The sequence below is a fragment of the Oreochromis niloticus genome, linkage group LG5 (genome assembly GCF_001858045.2).
Source record: "Oreochromis niloticus isolate F11D_XX linkage group LG5, O_niloticus_UMD_NMBU, whole genome shotgun sequence".
In the NCBI taxonomy this organism is placed as follows: domain Eukaryota; kingdom Metazoa; phylum Chordata; class Actinopteri; order Cichliformes; family Cichlidae; genus Oreochromis; species Oreochromis niloticus.
Genome location: NC_031970.2, coordinates 20,614,172 through 20,628,936, shown reverse-complemented (window position 1 = coordinate 20,628,936; position 14,765 = coordinate 20,614,172). Strand labels below are relative to the sequence as shown.

General features: G+C 40.5%; 1 protein-coding gene across 9 annotated transcripts in view; it reads right to left on the bottom strand.

Annotated features, from left to right (window-relative positions):
* The window catches only part of cacna1da (calcium channel, voltage-dependent, L type, alpha 1D subunit, a), a 61,839-nt gene that overhangs the window by 21,244 nt on the left and 25,830 nt on the right, over nt 1-14,765 (bottom strand). For 6 of the 9 annotated variants that reach the window (XM_025907284.1, XM_025907286.1, XM_025907289.1 and 3 more), the window contains exons 7-26: nt 13,877-14,073; nt 13,406-13,509; nt 11,558-11,727; nt 9,895-9,969; nt 8,654-8,741; nt 8,370-8,396; nt 7,735-7,895; nt 6,981-7,206; nt 6,660-6,867; nt 4,923-5,043; nt 4,686-4,773; nt 4,547-4,577; nt 4,296-4,450; nt 4,075-4,204; nt 2,521-2,580; nt 2,383-2,442; nt 882-988; nt 431-518; nt 231-338; nt 76-128 (exon numbers count right to left, since the gene is read on the bottom strand). In XM_025907284.1, the coding sequence (XP_025763069.1) occupies nt 76-128; nt 231-338; nt 431-518; nt 882-988; nt 2,383-2,442; nt 2,521-2,580; nt 4,075-4,204; nt 4,296-4,450; nt 4,547-4,577; nt 4,686-4,773; nt 4,923-5,043; nt 6,660-6,867; nt 6,981-7,206; nt 7,735-7,895; nt 8,370-8,396; nt 8,654-8,741; nt 9,895-9,969; nt 11,558-11,727; nt 13,406-13,509; nt 13,877-14,073 (2,257 nt within the window). The remainder of the gene's footprint in view (nt 1-75; nt 129-230; nt 339-430; nt 519-881; nt 989-2,382; nt 2,443-2,520; nt 2,581-4,074; nt 4,205-4,295; nt 4,451-4,546; nt 4,578-4,685; nt 4,774-4,922; nt 5,044-6,659; nt 6,868-6,980; nt 7,207-7,734; nt 7,896-8,369; nt 8,397-8,653; nt 8,742-9,894; nt 9,970-11,557; nt 11,728-13,405; nt 13,510-13,876; nt 14,074-14,765) is intronic. The other 3 variants (XM_025907288.1, XM_019358853.2, XM_019358851.2) reach the window with 2 other exon arrangements.

Sequence of the window (14,765 nt, the reverse complement as noted above, 5' to 3'; positions counted from 1 at the left end):
ATGGAGGTTTAAGTCCAACCTGTGATGTTAAACCAGCAAATCTGCAGTTCAGAAACAAGAGAGGATCAAACTCACTTGCACTCTACTGGGCTGGACTTAGCTTCATCTGTGCAGCGATAGAATTTTCCCTGCAAAAAGGAAAAAGGAAATATTTTTGCTGTTATTACACATTTTGAACTTCTCTGGATTGATGTCTATTATTGATGTTTTTCAAACTCAGAGATGCTCACCTTGAACAGCTGCACGCCTATACAGGCGAACATGAACTGAAGCAGCGTGGTGACGATCATGATGTTACCGATGGTTCTGATGGCCACAAACACACACTGCACAACGTGCTGTAAGACACAGATAAAAATGTTTAAAGGGAAGGTTTCAGATAGTGCTGGTTATTGTACACACACTAGAGAAGGTCTCGAGTAGCACCCACCTTCAGGCCTTTGGCTCTATTGATGGCCCTCAGGGGTCGAAGTACTCGAAGGACCCTGAGAATCTTCACCACAGAGATGGCAGAAGACCTGAGTGTAAACAAATTATTGTAATAACACTTTATAAAAAGAAGAATCAGAGAAATATGAACTTTTTAGGGGTCAAGAACCACTTCAGGAGCTCACTGTGGGAGATAAACAAAGTAACTGCTGCACTCTGCTTGTATGTCAAACTCCGAATGGCCTGCTTCAACCAAAAGATAAAAAATGACAAAGTGCTCAGAAAATCATTTATTTTGATGATTGAACTTCTTTTCACCTCTACATTATTGCTCAAAGGGGATTTTAGTTTATTTCCTTACTTTGTTCCTTTAATTATTTTTCTAATGAATAAAACCTTTTTGTTTGCGCAAAAAGCTTAATGCAAATATGTTCTGGTTTTTCTGTACTCACTGAATGCCAAAGGAAACGAGGGAGACTCCCACCACCAGCAGGTCCAGAAGGTTGAAGTAATTCCTGCAGAATGCTCCTTTATGAAGAAAAGCTCCATATGTCGTCATCTGAGGAGAGGACAGAGGAAGTTAAAAGAGCAAATGACCAAAAAAAACCATAAGAAACATGTAGCATCCAGAAACAAATACAGTGTTGCACTCCTCACACTCCAGCAGAAACAAACAAACACACTGAGCTAACATTTTAAATAGGAAAAACTAATTCTCAGCACTCATTCCCATTATCTCACAGTCAAACACACACGCCCGCACACGTCTCCACACTCTTATAGATCACTCTGATTCGGGGTGGCGAGTTCAGAGCAGTGAAACAGGAGGCTAAAATCTACCATCGCCACCCCCACGGTCCTTAGCTACATGAATGTAGTAGTAAGTCATTCATTTCGCAATCTACTATGGGAGGCAATAAAACATGCATTTTGTTGCCATGACGTCGGGGATATTTACTACCTGCAAGAGCTCTAGTTATAGAGATTGGAAAATAGAAATGGCCTTACTGTCACATTCATGTGGACCGTCGGCTTAAAGCACATTCCATTATGTTCTTTAATAGTTCAGCATAAGGGGAAGCAGCTCCCAATTAAAACTCCAGAGTTCAGCAGGCAGAGAAGAAAAACCAGCCAAAATAACTCTTCTTCAAATAATAAAAGTAAAGGATTCCTTCCAAGAGTGCATGTAAATGTGGAGACCTGCAGACGAGGACCGGATGAGGTTGCTAACTAAGAGCAGTGGACGATTTAGAGTCAAACAGCACTGGGTTTGGCAAGTGTTTGCCCCCTCCCACTGAAAAAAGAAAGAAAAAAACTGCAGAGAAAACTCCACATTTCTATGCACTCAGTCGGGGAAAGCAGACTGAACCATGCTCGGCAGGAGCATGGTTGGTTTTGCCCCCTCTTTTATGGGTAATCTGAGGAGCAGTCAGTACGAGAGGCATGGAGTTAGCTTTGACTGGAGTTGATTTTCGACTTTCAATCACCGCCACTCTGAAGATGACCTCAAACTCAACTTCAGCCAATGCTCTGATATGTCTGAGCAGCCCATTAAAAAATTGTGTTGCATCGCACGGGAGGGGGTTGCATTACTTATTACATATCTGCATCATCAAAATCATTTCAGCAATGACTGCCCGAATGAAGTGACACCCATGTGAGTATAATGTAAATGTTGATGATGTTTCCTTCCCCTAACAGTTCTTTCATCAGTGCAATTTGAGCAAATCTTGTGTTTGTGTTAGTGTGTGCAAAATAGTGACTAACAATTCCAATATTCGCTTCATCTTCTTCTTCTTTTTTTGCTTTTTTTTTTTTTTGCTTTTTAAAAGAGGTGCCATGAAGAAAAAAGTAAATAAGAGAAAGGAAACAAACAAGCCAGGTTGTACTGAGTGGCGGGTGACACACAAGGAGAGAATGCAGCAAGGCTCTCGTTGTCATTTAAGGGGTTACCTTCAATACGATCTCAAATGTAAACATACTAGTGAAGACATAATCTGCATAGCCTAGGACCTGGAAGGCAACGAGACGTTTGGAATGTTATTGGGGTGTGGTTAGTTACAGCACGCACAGGGGACACAGGGAATTTACCTTCAAAACGATCTCAACAGTAAAGATAGCCGTGAAAGCATAGTCAAAGTAACCAAGTATCTGCAAGAAGCAACGCAGATGTTTAACAAAGACAGTTCATTGTGCAGCGTCATACATCACATGTTAACAAGATGAAAGGAAAAAAAAATGAAAGCATTTTCTGGAAAGGATTTGTTGGAGTGAAGAACTCACAGCAAAGTTACTTACTGACCTTACAGCTGTTTTTGCCTGTTTTAGCTCATAAAATATGAGTTTGCACCTTGAAGCAGACGAGGAACTTCAATCTGCTTTTAAATGGAAGTGCAAATCGAGGAACAGAAACCAGGAACTAGTCTGATGGACTACTGTGTTTCTTATTTTCTTGTAAAGCACATGCATGCCCAACTAATTAATCATAAGCTCTACTAAATGTACTGCAATCACATGCAAAACAATAAAAGACAAACAATACTATAAAAGGACAATGTGAACTTGAAGCGTCTTAGATTTAAAAGGCTGTCGTTAAGGACTTGATCTCTAAATCTTGGAAAGGACCAGAAGGAACAGAGCGATCAGATGTCCACTTTCAGTATAGACACTAGATTTTCAAGTACTTATCCCGGTGTCCTGACAGGACAATTACACTGAATATATGTTTTAGAAAATAAACTGCATCTAATGCTTTCTTGTCAAGGTTAAAGAGAGAATAAATCACATGGCTCAAGATAAAGAAATTGTGAAGTGCAGAAATAGCAGACATGAATTTAATACATACCATTTTCACTGCAGTAAAAAGAATATTGAATGTCATCCTATTACTGATTACTATGGAAAATAAGTGATTTATATTAAAAGTAAAATGCACCCTTTGTTTTGTTACTTTTTCATGTTTTTTCAAAAGTGTATAAACTCATGTAGAGTATGCTTTGCAAAATCATCCATATAAAGTACAAAGATCAGCGTAAAGCAGGGATGTCAAACATAAGGCTCGGGTGACAAAGACTCCAGTCCAGCTCACTGGGGGACACAGATTTTGAATTTCTAACTGTATTTTCAAAGGTTTTACAGCTTTTTCTACCGATAAAAAAATCGCCTACGGCCATTCATACTGCACTTAAGTCAAGTAATAGATAAACAGAAAAATTCTTGTTTTTTACTATCTACTATAGAAATGTACATTTTTTATAGTGGGTCCACAGTCTTAACAAATTGGAAAAAATTACATTTTCTGGGAATGACCAAAAACTTTTTTTCATGATTGCAGAACAGGCCATGAGCTCCCAGAACTTTATCTGTACACGTCAATTGTGCCTAAATTAAGTGCTGACAGACTTCCTATGTGGCCCACAATGTAAAATGAGCCTGAAATCCCTGATTTAAAGAGTGTAGCAGTTAAAATAAATGGGCTAAAACATGCAAAACCAAGAGTGTGGTCATTTATAGAAGCATCACAAATTGTTACACAAAGGCAAACATGAGAAAAGTTATTTTTAAATTATTTTACTTCATTCATGTGTCTTTACTAATCTGTTCATTTGAAGTTCTGAAGTTCTGTGACAGGTTTTATAAACTTACAATATTGCGAGCTGAGAAGTTTCGGATTGGATCCTCAGCAGCGAGTGAGACGGAGCTGAGCATGATGAACACCAGGATGAGGTTGGTGAAAATGTGATGATTAATGAGTCTGTGGCAAAACACACGAACCCTGAAGAAAAACAACAACAAAAACACAGGAGACATCAGTGTGATATGAATACCGACCTGTTTGTGTCTGCACAAATGCAATGTCATCTTACGGGTTTGTGTTGCTGAAGATGAAGAAGGCACTTCCCTCTGGGATAGGAGTGATCTTCTCCTTCTTTACCAGGTCGGAGATGACCGGCCGAGGCCCCGATGGGACTTCAGGGTCCTCCTCCTCCGCTGCAGTGTCGTCATTGTCCTCATCCTCATCCTTAAACGAAAGCAGAAAATATGTCATGTGTAACACGCGTAACTTCTCAAACTGTAAACATGTTTTATGACTTAATAAAATTAAAAAAAAGAATACCTTGTCATCTTTATCATCATCTTTTTTGTCCCTGCAATGAACACAGATATTTTTATGAATGCAGACTGGAGTTTGAGCAATTATCCAAGCAAATATTTGAAGTTATTCGTTGTCACAGAGAGACATATTGGACGGTCACCCTTTTTTGTCTCCTTCATCTGTGTTGAGAGATTCTGCATCTGCCAAGTTGTCCACAGCGATAGCCAAGAAGACATTCAAGAGGATATCTGAGTAAAGTGTTAAGTCGAGAACAACTCTGCGACTACGAATAAAATACAATTCTAGTGACTAATCAATAACACATGTCTGCAGTGGATAAAAAGAATTATTGTTTTCTTTGTAACAGCTACACCTTTGTCAGTGTGAGTGAGGATACAGTTTCCACAGATGAATAGGATGATGAAGTAAAAGCACACAATCATTCCAGAGGAGGAAGGGCCACCATACGCCATGATCCCATCATACATTACAGCATTCCAGTCTTCTCCAGTCAGGATCTGAATGGTTCACAATATTTATTATGCGAGAAACACAACAACTGAAAAACATCAAGCATAATAAGTGCCAGCTTCTTTATATGATGCAGGGTGGCTACAATGAACACGTTAGAGCTGCAGTAAATTTGCAGTGATGGTGGGTTGGATGTGAAACAAGTTTAATGGCATTCATATGCATTTTGACGCTGTGATCTTATGCCAAATTGTTTTAGGAATTGACACTCACAGCCACTTTGTTAGGTACACCTTGCTGTTTCCCTTAGCCTTCAGAACTGCTTTAATTCTTCATGACACAGATTCAACACGGTGCCACAAATAATCCTCAGAGATTTTGGGCCATACTGACATGACAGCATCACAGAGTTGCTGCTGATTGATCAGCTGCATGATGTAAATCTCCCATTCCACCACATCCCAGGTGTTAAACTGGATTCAGACCTGCCAAATACCAAATTCAGACCCCATCATCTGAATTTCACAGCAGAATTCAGGACTCATCAGACCAGGCAACATTTTTAAAGTCTTCTATTATCCAATTTTGGTGACCCAGTGCGAACTGCCTCAGTTTCCTATTCTTAGCTGCTGTAGCTCATCTGCTTCTCCTTTGACCTTTGATATCAACGAGGCATTTTTGCCAGAGAACTGCTTCTCACTGGATATCTTCTCTTGTTCAGACGATTCTCTGTAAATACTAAAGATGGTTGTGTTGTAAAATCCCAGCAGATCAGCACTTCCTGAAATACTCAGAGCATCCCATCTGGAACCAACCACTATGCCACATTCAAAGTCATTTAAATCACCTTTCTTCTCCATTCTGATGGTTCAGTTTGAGTTTCAGCAGGTCGTCTTGATCACGCCTTCATACCCTAATGTCCTGAGTTGTTGCCACATGATTACATATTTGTATTAACCAGCAGTTGAACATGTATTCCTAATAGTGGCTACCTAAAAGTAGTAATATTGTAATATTTCAGGCTGCATGTATGCCCTGGTTGTACATCACTTCTCTCCAGACTTTGCCAGTTTACTAGCAGCACTTCTATTGTGTGTTTTTTGCTAACCTGTGTCTCCTCATGTGTGGTGTCTGTCTGCTCATTCATCTGTGGTACAATTCTCCCATCTACAGTGTCTCACTTTAGTCTGCTGTGCCCAATCTGCCACAACCTTTCAGCCTGCCGCTCACAAACCATGCCATATAAACAGATCAAAATGTTCTTTTGAAAAACTTCTCTCAACAATTCAAATTTGGGTTTTCAATAAAGCTTCTGAGTTCAGCCTTCAGGCACATTCACAGTCCTTAAATGTTTAGTTGTTTTTATAAATCTGTTCTACAACTTCTTGTTACTTATGAACTGACATATACACCAAAATATCTAAAATGGGCAAATACTGACTCATATAATGGCTTGTTGACAGAATCTGTCTAGTTCTGCTTTTTTTTCTTTTGCCTTTGACAGTCTGCCACAAATTCTTCTACATATGTATGAAACACACCCTTCACCAATTTTATTTACATTTTCAGCCTATTTTACTTTACTGCCAACACTGAAGTGCTGCGTATTTGTATTTAACAGTCAGATTTTTACTGTATGACATTATCTGGAATCTGTTAATACCTGAAACACAGTGAGCAGGGCCTGGGGAAAGTTGTCGAAGGTGCTCCTTTTTGTCTGAGTTTCGTCAAAGTTGAATTTTCCACCAAACACCTGCATGCCGAGCAGGGAGAAGATGATAATGAAGAGGAAGAGCAGCAGAAGCAGGGAAGCAATGGACTTCATGGAGTTGAGCAGCGATGCCACCAGGTTACTCAGAGACTGCCAGTGTCTAAACAGAAGGTTGACCAAGAGAGAGGAGGATGGGCAGGATTTTAATCGAACTCCACAGGCACGAGACTGTGAACACAAGAGCACGAACGCACAGCATGCCGACAGTCTTACCGTGTGACCTTGAAAATCCTCAGCAGGCGCACGCAGCGGAACACAGAGATACCGAGCGGAGACATGATTTCCAGCTCCACCAGAATGGTTTCAGTGATTCCTCCGCACACAACAAAGCAGTCAAAGCGGTTGAAGAGTGACACAAAATAAGCCTGCAGCCCAAGACTGTACATCTTTACCAACATTTCACATGTGAACAGGGCCAGCAGCACCTTGTTGGCCACATCTGAAAAGCAGAGGAAATTATATTAAACCAGATGAATACATTTCACTTTCATAAGTGAAAGAGAGTGATGCATTATGTTTTGGAGGGTTTTGTTTTTGTTTTTTAATGTAACACATAGTAGATCAAACCTCTGACTGCACAAATATTTCTATATTACACCTTCTTGCAGCTTCTTGTAGCTTTTTCTTTGTGTACACTTCATTTAATTATTACTGTTCTTTACTTCAACCTCATTTCTATTTTTGATTTTCTTTGTTGCAATCAATCTACACAATTCCCATTAATTAAACACATTATTTGTATAAAAATCATGACATTTAAAACAATTTAGCTTTGTCCACAAAATACATACAATAATAGAGAAGATGGGAAAAAAATCAAATTAGTAAAAACATTCTGGTATTTCATGAGAACATCATCACAACATTCTAAATTAAGTAATCCTTTAAAAAAAACACTAATTAATAGAAGAAACATTTAAACAAATTCATTAATTTTATTTCAAAATGAGACGTTTGTAATTCATACCTTGCACCTGTGTCAGCCACAGAGGCTGGTTGTAATGTTCTGATGATATGGTCAGGGTGTTGAGGAACACAAGGATGATGACCAGCCAATAGAAAGGCACTGACTTGACAGCCAAACGGCACTTCCTGCGGCAGAATCTGTTCCATCGGCGCCAGCGCCGACTGCAATGGCAAAGAACACTTTCAGTACAAAGTGGCTGTGTGGCTCAGTTTGCACATAAAGAACACAAGACGCAGTCACACAGATTAGGATGTCAAAACAATGGAACAAACTCATCACTGCGGTGTTTTTAAGGAAATCTCGAAAGTGTGCGCCTCTAAAGTGTGCGTAATAAGAAGAACGCAGTGAAGAATGGGCGAATGCCCACAGGGGACTGCATCAATGCGTTTCTGCAAGTCATACAGTACAGTAAATGAGCTGAAAAGTACTGTGTAAGCCTATTCTCTAAAAATACCTTATAGCACATGCTGACTATATAAAAGTTGTTGATTTATCATTCCCCGTAACGTCTCATTAAAAATACAGTAAAATAGAAGCCAAGCAAAAGAAAAATCAGTGTAATTGAATGCAGGCAAAAAGCCTATATTAACAGCTACATGCACTATGTAGACATGCCTACCTACAAATATACTGACCTGAACTTTGACTTTGAAATCTTTTGACTGAAAAGAAGAACAAGTGAAAGTTGATGAATGCATCTTGTAACAGAAATGAGTTGTTAGCATGTAGTTAACTGACATCAACCCCAAAAAAGTGCAGCCGCAATGTTTGCAGTACGAAGTTTACCATTTTTTTTAAACACATATGACAAGATAAAGCAGGCACTGACACGGCAAAATGGCTGTGCTGACCAAAAAAAGTGACAGATAGTGACACCGAAAGAAATCCTGTGTGCAAGTTCATAGTGCAAAGTTCTCACCACAGAGGTCCGCAGCATGGCGTCTTTTCATCCTCCCCGTTCTGATTCTCGGTGTTCACAGACTCTGTTTCACTGGCTGGAACGCTTGCTGTGGCATCAAATAAAGCAGCATATTTAAAAAAATATGTAATCAAACTCTATGCACTTTGCAATGGTAGAAGATTCCTCAGAAAGGCACAACGCATGCTTCCCATCGGGAAAAAATGTTCCCATTGTATCAACAAGAATGCAGATGCACAAGAAACACATAAACTAAGAATTCAAAGACTCTTTTCAGGTGAACGAGAACTGTATGACAGTGATTTTAATCTCCAAAGCCACAGTGCAATCACAAAGCTACCTCAATGAAAGGAACGTGCTAAGTTCCACAGCTCTGCATCACTGTCATCATCAGTATCATTTACCAAGTGCTGAGAGTGAGCTGACGTGGGTCAGGCGAGTGGACAGCTGCTACGTGAGAGCTGACTGATGCAGACAACGAGGAGCGGAGAGAAGACGGGAGCCGAGAGAGGAAGACAGAGCTCTTTAAACTGTCTCTGAAATGCTACACTCAAACTACTGCCAGCACTTTGGAAAGACTGTGTGTGCAGACTGATGATGATTAACTGTGTGAAATGTCTCAGTGCTTTAACTCATGTGAGCGAGCGTGGTGTGCTCTCCTGCTTAGCTTATGCAGACGTGCCGGCTTTGATTCCTAAGTGGTCGGACAGCTCTCAGCTCTGAAAATAGTGCTGACTGCTGGAGTAGTCATCTGGGTTTAACCCTGTTTCCTACATTCATACTGAGCTCCTGCATTTGAAGTGGAACATGGGAGGGAAACAGGGTGTGGCTGCTATCAAGCACAGCTGTACGGCTCTTCCATATCGGACTAGTTTAACAGGTAAGAGACAAGGGGTTTTATTCAGGACGAGGACATAAGGAGAAACTTAAGAAGGCTGTGATGTTTGGACACAACAGGTAAAAAACAACTGTAAAGTATGTGATGGTATATTTTGTCAGGTTTCACACACACACCCACAAAGCCACAGACTCATTAATCTATCCTGGTCAGTAATATGACACTGACTTATAATATTGCAATAATGACAATGTACATTTCAGTCTAGTCTTAATAGTTTGAGAAAATATGAGCAAAATTTTCTGTATCAGATCAGTTCAAGCTTAAAACACTAACACACCCACACAAACACACACACACACATAAAAGCTAAAGAACACTGGAGGGAAACCACAGGATTTACCATGAGTGTCGGACGACTGGCTGAACCACCCAAACCTTCCTTTCTTCTTCTCAGTAAGGTCAGCCAGAGTCACCCCTTCATGTGTAATGCATGCAAGCCAATGCATTCAGACACAACGGCACAGCAGAGGGACATGGAGGGGAGGGGGGCGAGAATGGGCTGCTATCAAAATGGGTCAGAGCAGACAAGCACCACAGGACAACAACAGTTTTCAAAATATCAATATTCAACCACGACAAGAGCAGCAGGAGCCACACCGCAGACACTGAGGAGGGCAGAAGAACGACACAGAGAGCTGTTAGTCAAAGGAAGCGTCTGGAGGTGGCGGCGCCCTGTACTAACATGTGACCATGCAAATTAAAGCATTTACCTCTGAACATGTTAGTAGGGGTTTATGTTTCGTGGACAGACACTATAAAGCCAGCATGGATGCTATAGAAAAGCAGTATGGACCTCCCTCCTTCTAACACGGCACAATTAACTGCGATCTTCTTGCTTTCTGGTAAATTTACAGAGCACCGCTGTTCTGAAAAATTGGAGCAATAGACTGGTGGAAGAGGCAGGAATATACACAAGGAGTACATCATGGATGCGGATAAATCATAATGAGTTGACAAAAGGCAAAAAATAGAAAACCCAAGCTCAAACTCTAGGAGGAAGCAGTTGCAGGTTTTCTTTTCTGTATCATGTGTGCCGCTTATATAAAGAGGATTTGGATTACTTTTTTTCTACTGCTTGAGTAATATGTTTCTTTTTTTCCCTTTCCTTTCCTTCCTTCCACTGGTGCTTACAGAGTGCTCCACTTCCACCGACATACATGGAGGCTGGAGACAAAACTAGTCTGATCATTTAGTTTCAATCACCTTCCACATATCCACATGTGGATGTCAATACTGGCCTCTGTGTCGATATTTGTGCATCTATGCATTTGTCAGTATGTGTACTCTGCTTCTCTATAACCAAAAGGTAGACTATTCAGAAGCACAGGCATTACTGTGGGTCATGTTACACATTAAAATGTAATAATCACTACATCCCAGGAGTTCTTCTGAAATCACTGTAGTCCTGGTTTTTTTTTTTCTTTAACTGTGGTGATCAGCTGGCACAATTGATCAACTTGCCTTGTCTAGCTCCATTATAGCGTCCATTTTTGAAAATTTGCATGAGAAAACTGAGTATTTCAGGGCTTAATCAGACCTAATTAAGATTTCCATGATGCTGGTTTCAATTCTCTGGTGGCTTTCTTCCTGCTTGATTCAAGCAGAATCATTGGGCTAAAAGCAGAGAGGACTTAAATGATGTGTTAGATTATTAAGATTTTTTTCTAATTAATACCCCCTCTATCTGTTCTCAATATGTCTTGGAATAATTGACCAGTTATCTGGGGCAATATGAAAAATAGAGCACTTTAGACCCAATAAGTCAGGAAACAGCACCAATTCTGATTTAAGCAAGTTCTTTCTCCAGAGTGATTTTCGGTTTTAAGATCCTGTTTTTAACCAAGAAAAAAGAAACTCTCTAAACCAGTAATGATGCACACTACTTGATATTCATCCTTGACATGGCAAGAGTGGCTTCAATCAGTTATTTGCATTGAAGGGCTCTTGTGATGGCAGCGTAGCGTTAACGGCCGGAAAAAGGAAGCGGGTCAGACGGCGCTTACGGTTACGCTTGCTCTCCTCATCTGCCTCGTCCTCATTGTCAGGGTCAATGTCTTCAGCCTGAGTGATCCAGTCCAGGTAACCCTTCAGATCCTCCTCCAGCTGTTGCTTTTCACGCAGCTTCTGGAAGTCTCCGCGAGCTTTGGCCTTTTCCCTCTCCTTGGAGAACTCTCTGTGTTTGGAGAAAAAAACCCAAAACAAAACAAAACAAACAAACAAAAACAAAAACACCAACAAATACACAGTAATGCATGAATTAACACAATCATGGGACGTTTCACAGCAAACAAGAAACAAATTGTTTCACACAAAATGGAAAGCAACAAACCTGTCGTTCTGTTCTAGATCGTTTTTTCCCACAGAATAAAGACACTCTGTGTATGATTTCCTGCATATCCTCTTTCTGTTTATTCTGTTTTCTGCATTCTTTAGTCACAGCCTTTTAATTTCTTGTGTGTTTTTCAGAAATGTAGCCACTGGAGGGAGATGTACGCCTTTAAGAGACGACACAGTGCTATATTTAGAGCCCAGCAGTACAGTAGTGTATCTGTCAGGCGAGCATCTTAATCTTACAGAAAAGGCAATTGAGGTAGACAGATGGTTTCAAGAGAACTGCAGCATTTGCACAGTATCTAAACTTATAGTTTATATAAGACAATGAACTTGGAAACAACGAGATTTGACTCTGTCTACCAACAGTGTATTGTGAGATAGTCTTATTAGAATAACCTGTATTTAAGCTGCTATACTAGAAAATTAAGATGAATGAAAAAGTCACATATGTGACAAAAAAGTGAAGACATCCAATGTCAAGAAGCCAGCCATGTAGCACAGGTAAAGCTGTATCAAGGTAATTGATGCTGACAGATCATGCCAGTCTAAAGACGCCAACATGCACTGTAGGAATGCTGGACTCGATTGTCATGTTAATCTTGTTTTCTTTAAAAAAACACAGGTTTTCTTCGCTGGTCAACCATCCAGAGTTAGTTGTACTGTAATACCCCACCCCCCACTCCACAGAGCAGGGAAAGCAAACTGGGGTTTGAGAGAGCTTAGGCGTGCAGAGGGAGTGAAGGGCGAGGAATAAGATTAATTTCTTTCACAGGAGGTTGGGTGGGCTGTCGAGGGGGTGGGGGGAGAAACGCTCACTTTGCAGTAGCCGTGGAAAGGTTGTTATAGTTTGACATCAACAGAGGTCAGAGAGGAGCGCTTAAGAAACAAAATAGACTCTAATGTAGACTGGCCATTTACTGCTTTATTACTTGTAATGATTTATGCATTTCTGGTGCACAATTTCCCAAACACACATCCCAATTCAATTTCAAGTCAACTCTATTTTATTTATGTGGCACCATATCACAGCACCAGTCGCCTGAAGGTGCCTTATATGTTTATAGGTAAAGAGTAATACAGTGAAAACCCCAATAATCAACGGCCTCCTTTGAGCAAGCACTAGGTGACAGTGGGAAAGAAAAACTTCCACTTAACAGGAAGAAATGTCCAGGCTCAGGGAGGAGCAGCCATCTGCTGCAATCACCTGGGGATGATGTTGTGAGTGTCAAGGAGCACAGCAAACCCAAAGTGCATGCACTTTGCACACTACAGACCAAACCCACCGCAAAAGTTGCCTCTTACCCACTTAGCACACCTAACACAAGGTTTAACACGAAAAAGGATCCCAGTATAATCAGACTGACAAAATAAATCCACGGTGTTTCCCATCCAATGGCGTCATTTACCTACAGAAGCCAAAAGTAGCCCGTCAACAAACATGGACACATACAAAAACAGAAACCTTCTGCCTCAAAGAAGCAGAAAGTCTCTGTTTGGAAAGAGAAGATGGTGCTTACCCGCTCAACACACCCAAAACCAGGTTAAGAACGAAAAAGGAGCCGAAGATCACAAGACTGACAAAGTACACCCATGGAAGCTCAAAGCCCATGGCATCGTTCATCTGCAGGAGAGGATCAGTCACCACAGAGAAAGGAGAGCAGGGGGAAAAGGAAGGAAGGATGCACAGACAGAAAAAGGGTGAGATAAGTTGTTAAACTGTTAGAAAGGAGGAAGAGAGAACAAGTCTTAGGAGTGCTGATGACTGTCAGGACAGGATCGTTTTATTTGATGAGTTGTTGATTGAATTCAATCATTTAGCCAATCAATCATATCAGAGTGGTAAGAGCCGCCCCAGGAAATTATCAGCAGCTTCATCATCAGACTGTCAGTCGCATTGGTGTTGTGTGTTTGATTTGAGTAGACATTAAAGCTGAAAAAATGTGACAGTCGCAGGTTATTGAATTGGGTGCACAGAGCGAGAGACTCACCCAGTACAGCACGTCAGTCCAGCCCTCCATGGTGATACACTGAAACACCGTCAGCATGGCAAACAGAAAGTTGTCAAAGTTGGTGATGCCACCGTTGGGACCTTGCCAGCCTTCCCTGCACTCTGTGCCGTTGATGGGGCACTGGCGCCCATGCCCTGAGATCGCACATGGAGCTGGCTCCTCTTCTGCTATCATATCTACAGAAAGAGAGTTTTAAGTAATCTGACACTTAACATAACTGCTGCAAATAAAGTTGCTTTTTAGCCTGCCTAGTCTTAACTGTAGGATTTCCTACTATAAGCACTGTAAATGTTATGACTAAGAGAACTCTGATTCACTGCATCTTATACCAAATACCATCTCTTTAGTAGCTATCTTATTCTTCTCATTTACAGTTGTTCAGCAGTGGAAACATCTACTTTAGACTTTAGACTTTTAAATAACTTTGACAATAACATGTAACAATTACTCAAATACATATCTGTATATCTTAGAGACGAACCACTTTTCAATTTACAGTTTCACAATATAAAAACATATTATACAAAACATTATTGTAACGATTAACTAACATTTGTGGTTAAGTTTTAGGTTTCAGTGAGTTCCACCAAAGAGGTATTTCCCTCTCTGAAGATTTAGTTGACAAACTATTAAAATGGAGCAATATTTCACAGAAATATAATCATCTCAAAACCCTTCACATGGACTTGTTCCCCTTTGGAAATTCCTGACGTCTATGTTTGAAGTAAACTACTTAGAGAATAACTTCTGTCACATAATCCAATATATGAGTCATGCAGTGCATACTTTTATGTTTTTGTCTAAGTTATGAGTTATATTTCAGCTTAAGGAGAAAACAAGCCAGTCGAGATTGAGTTTGGCTCGCCTG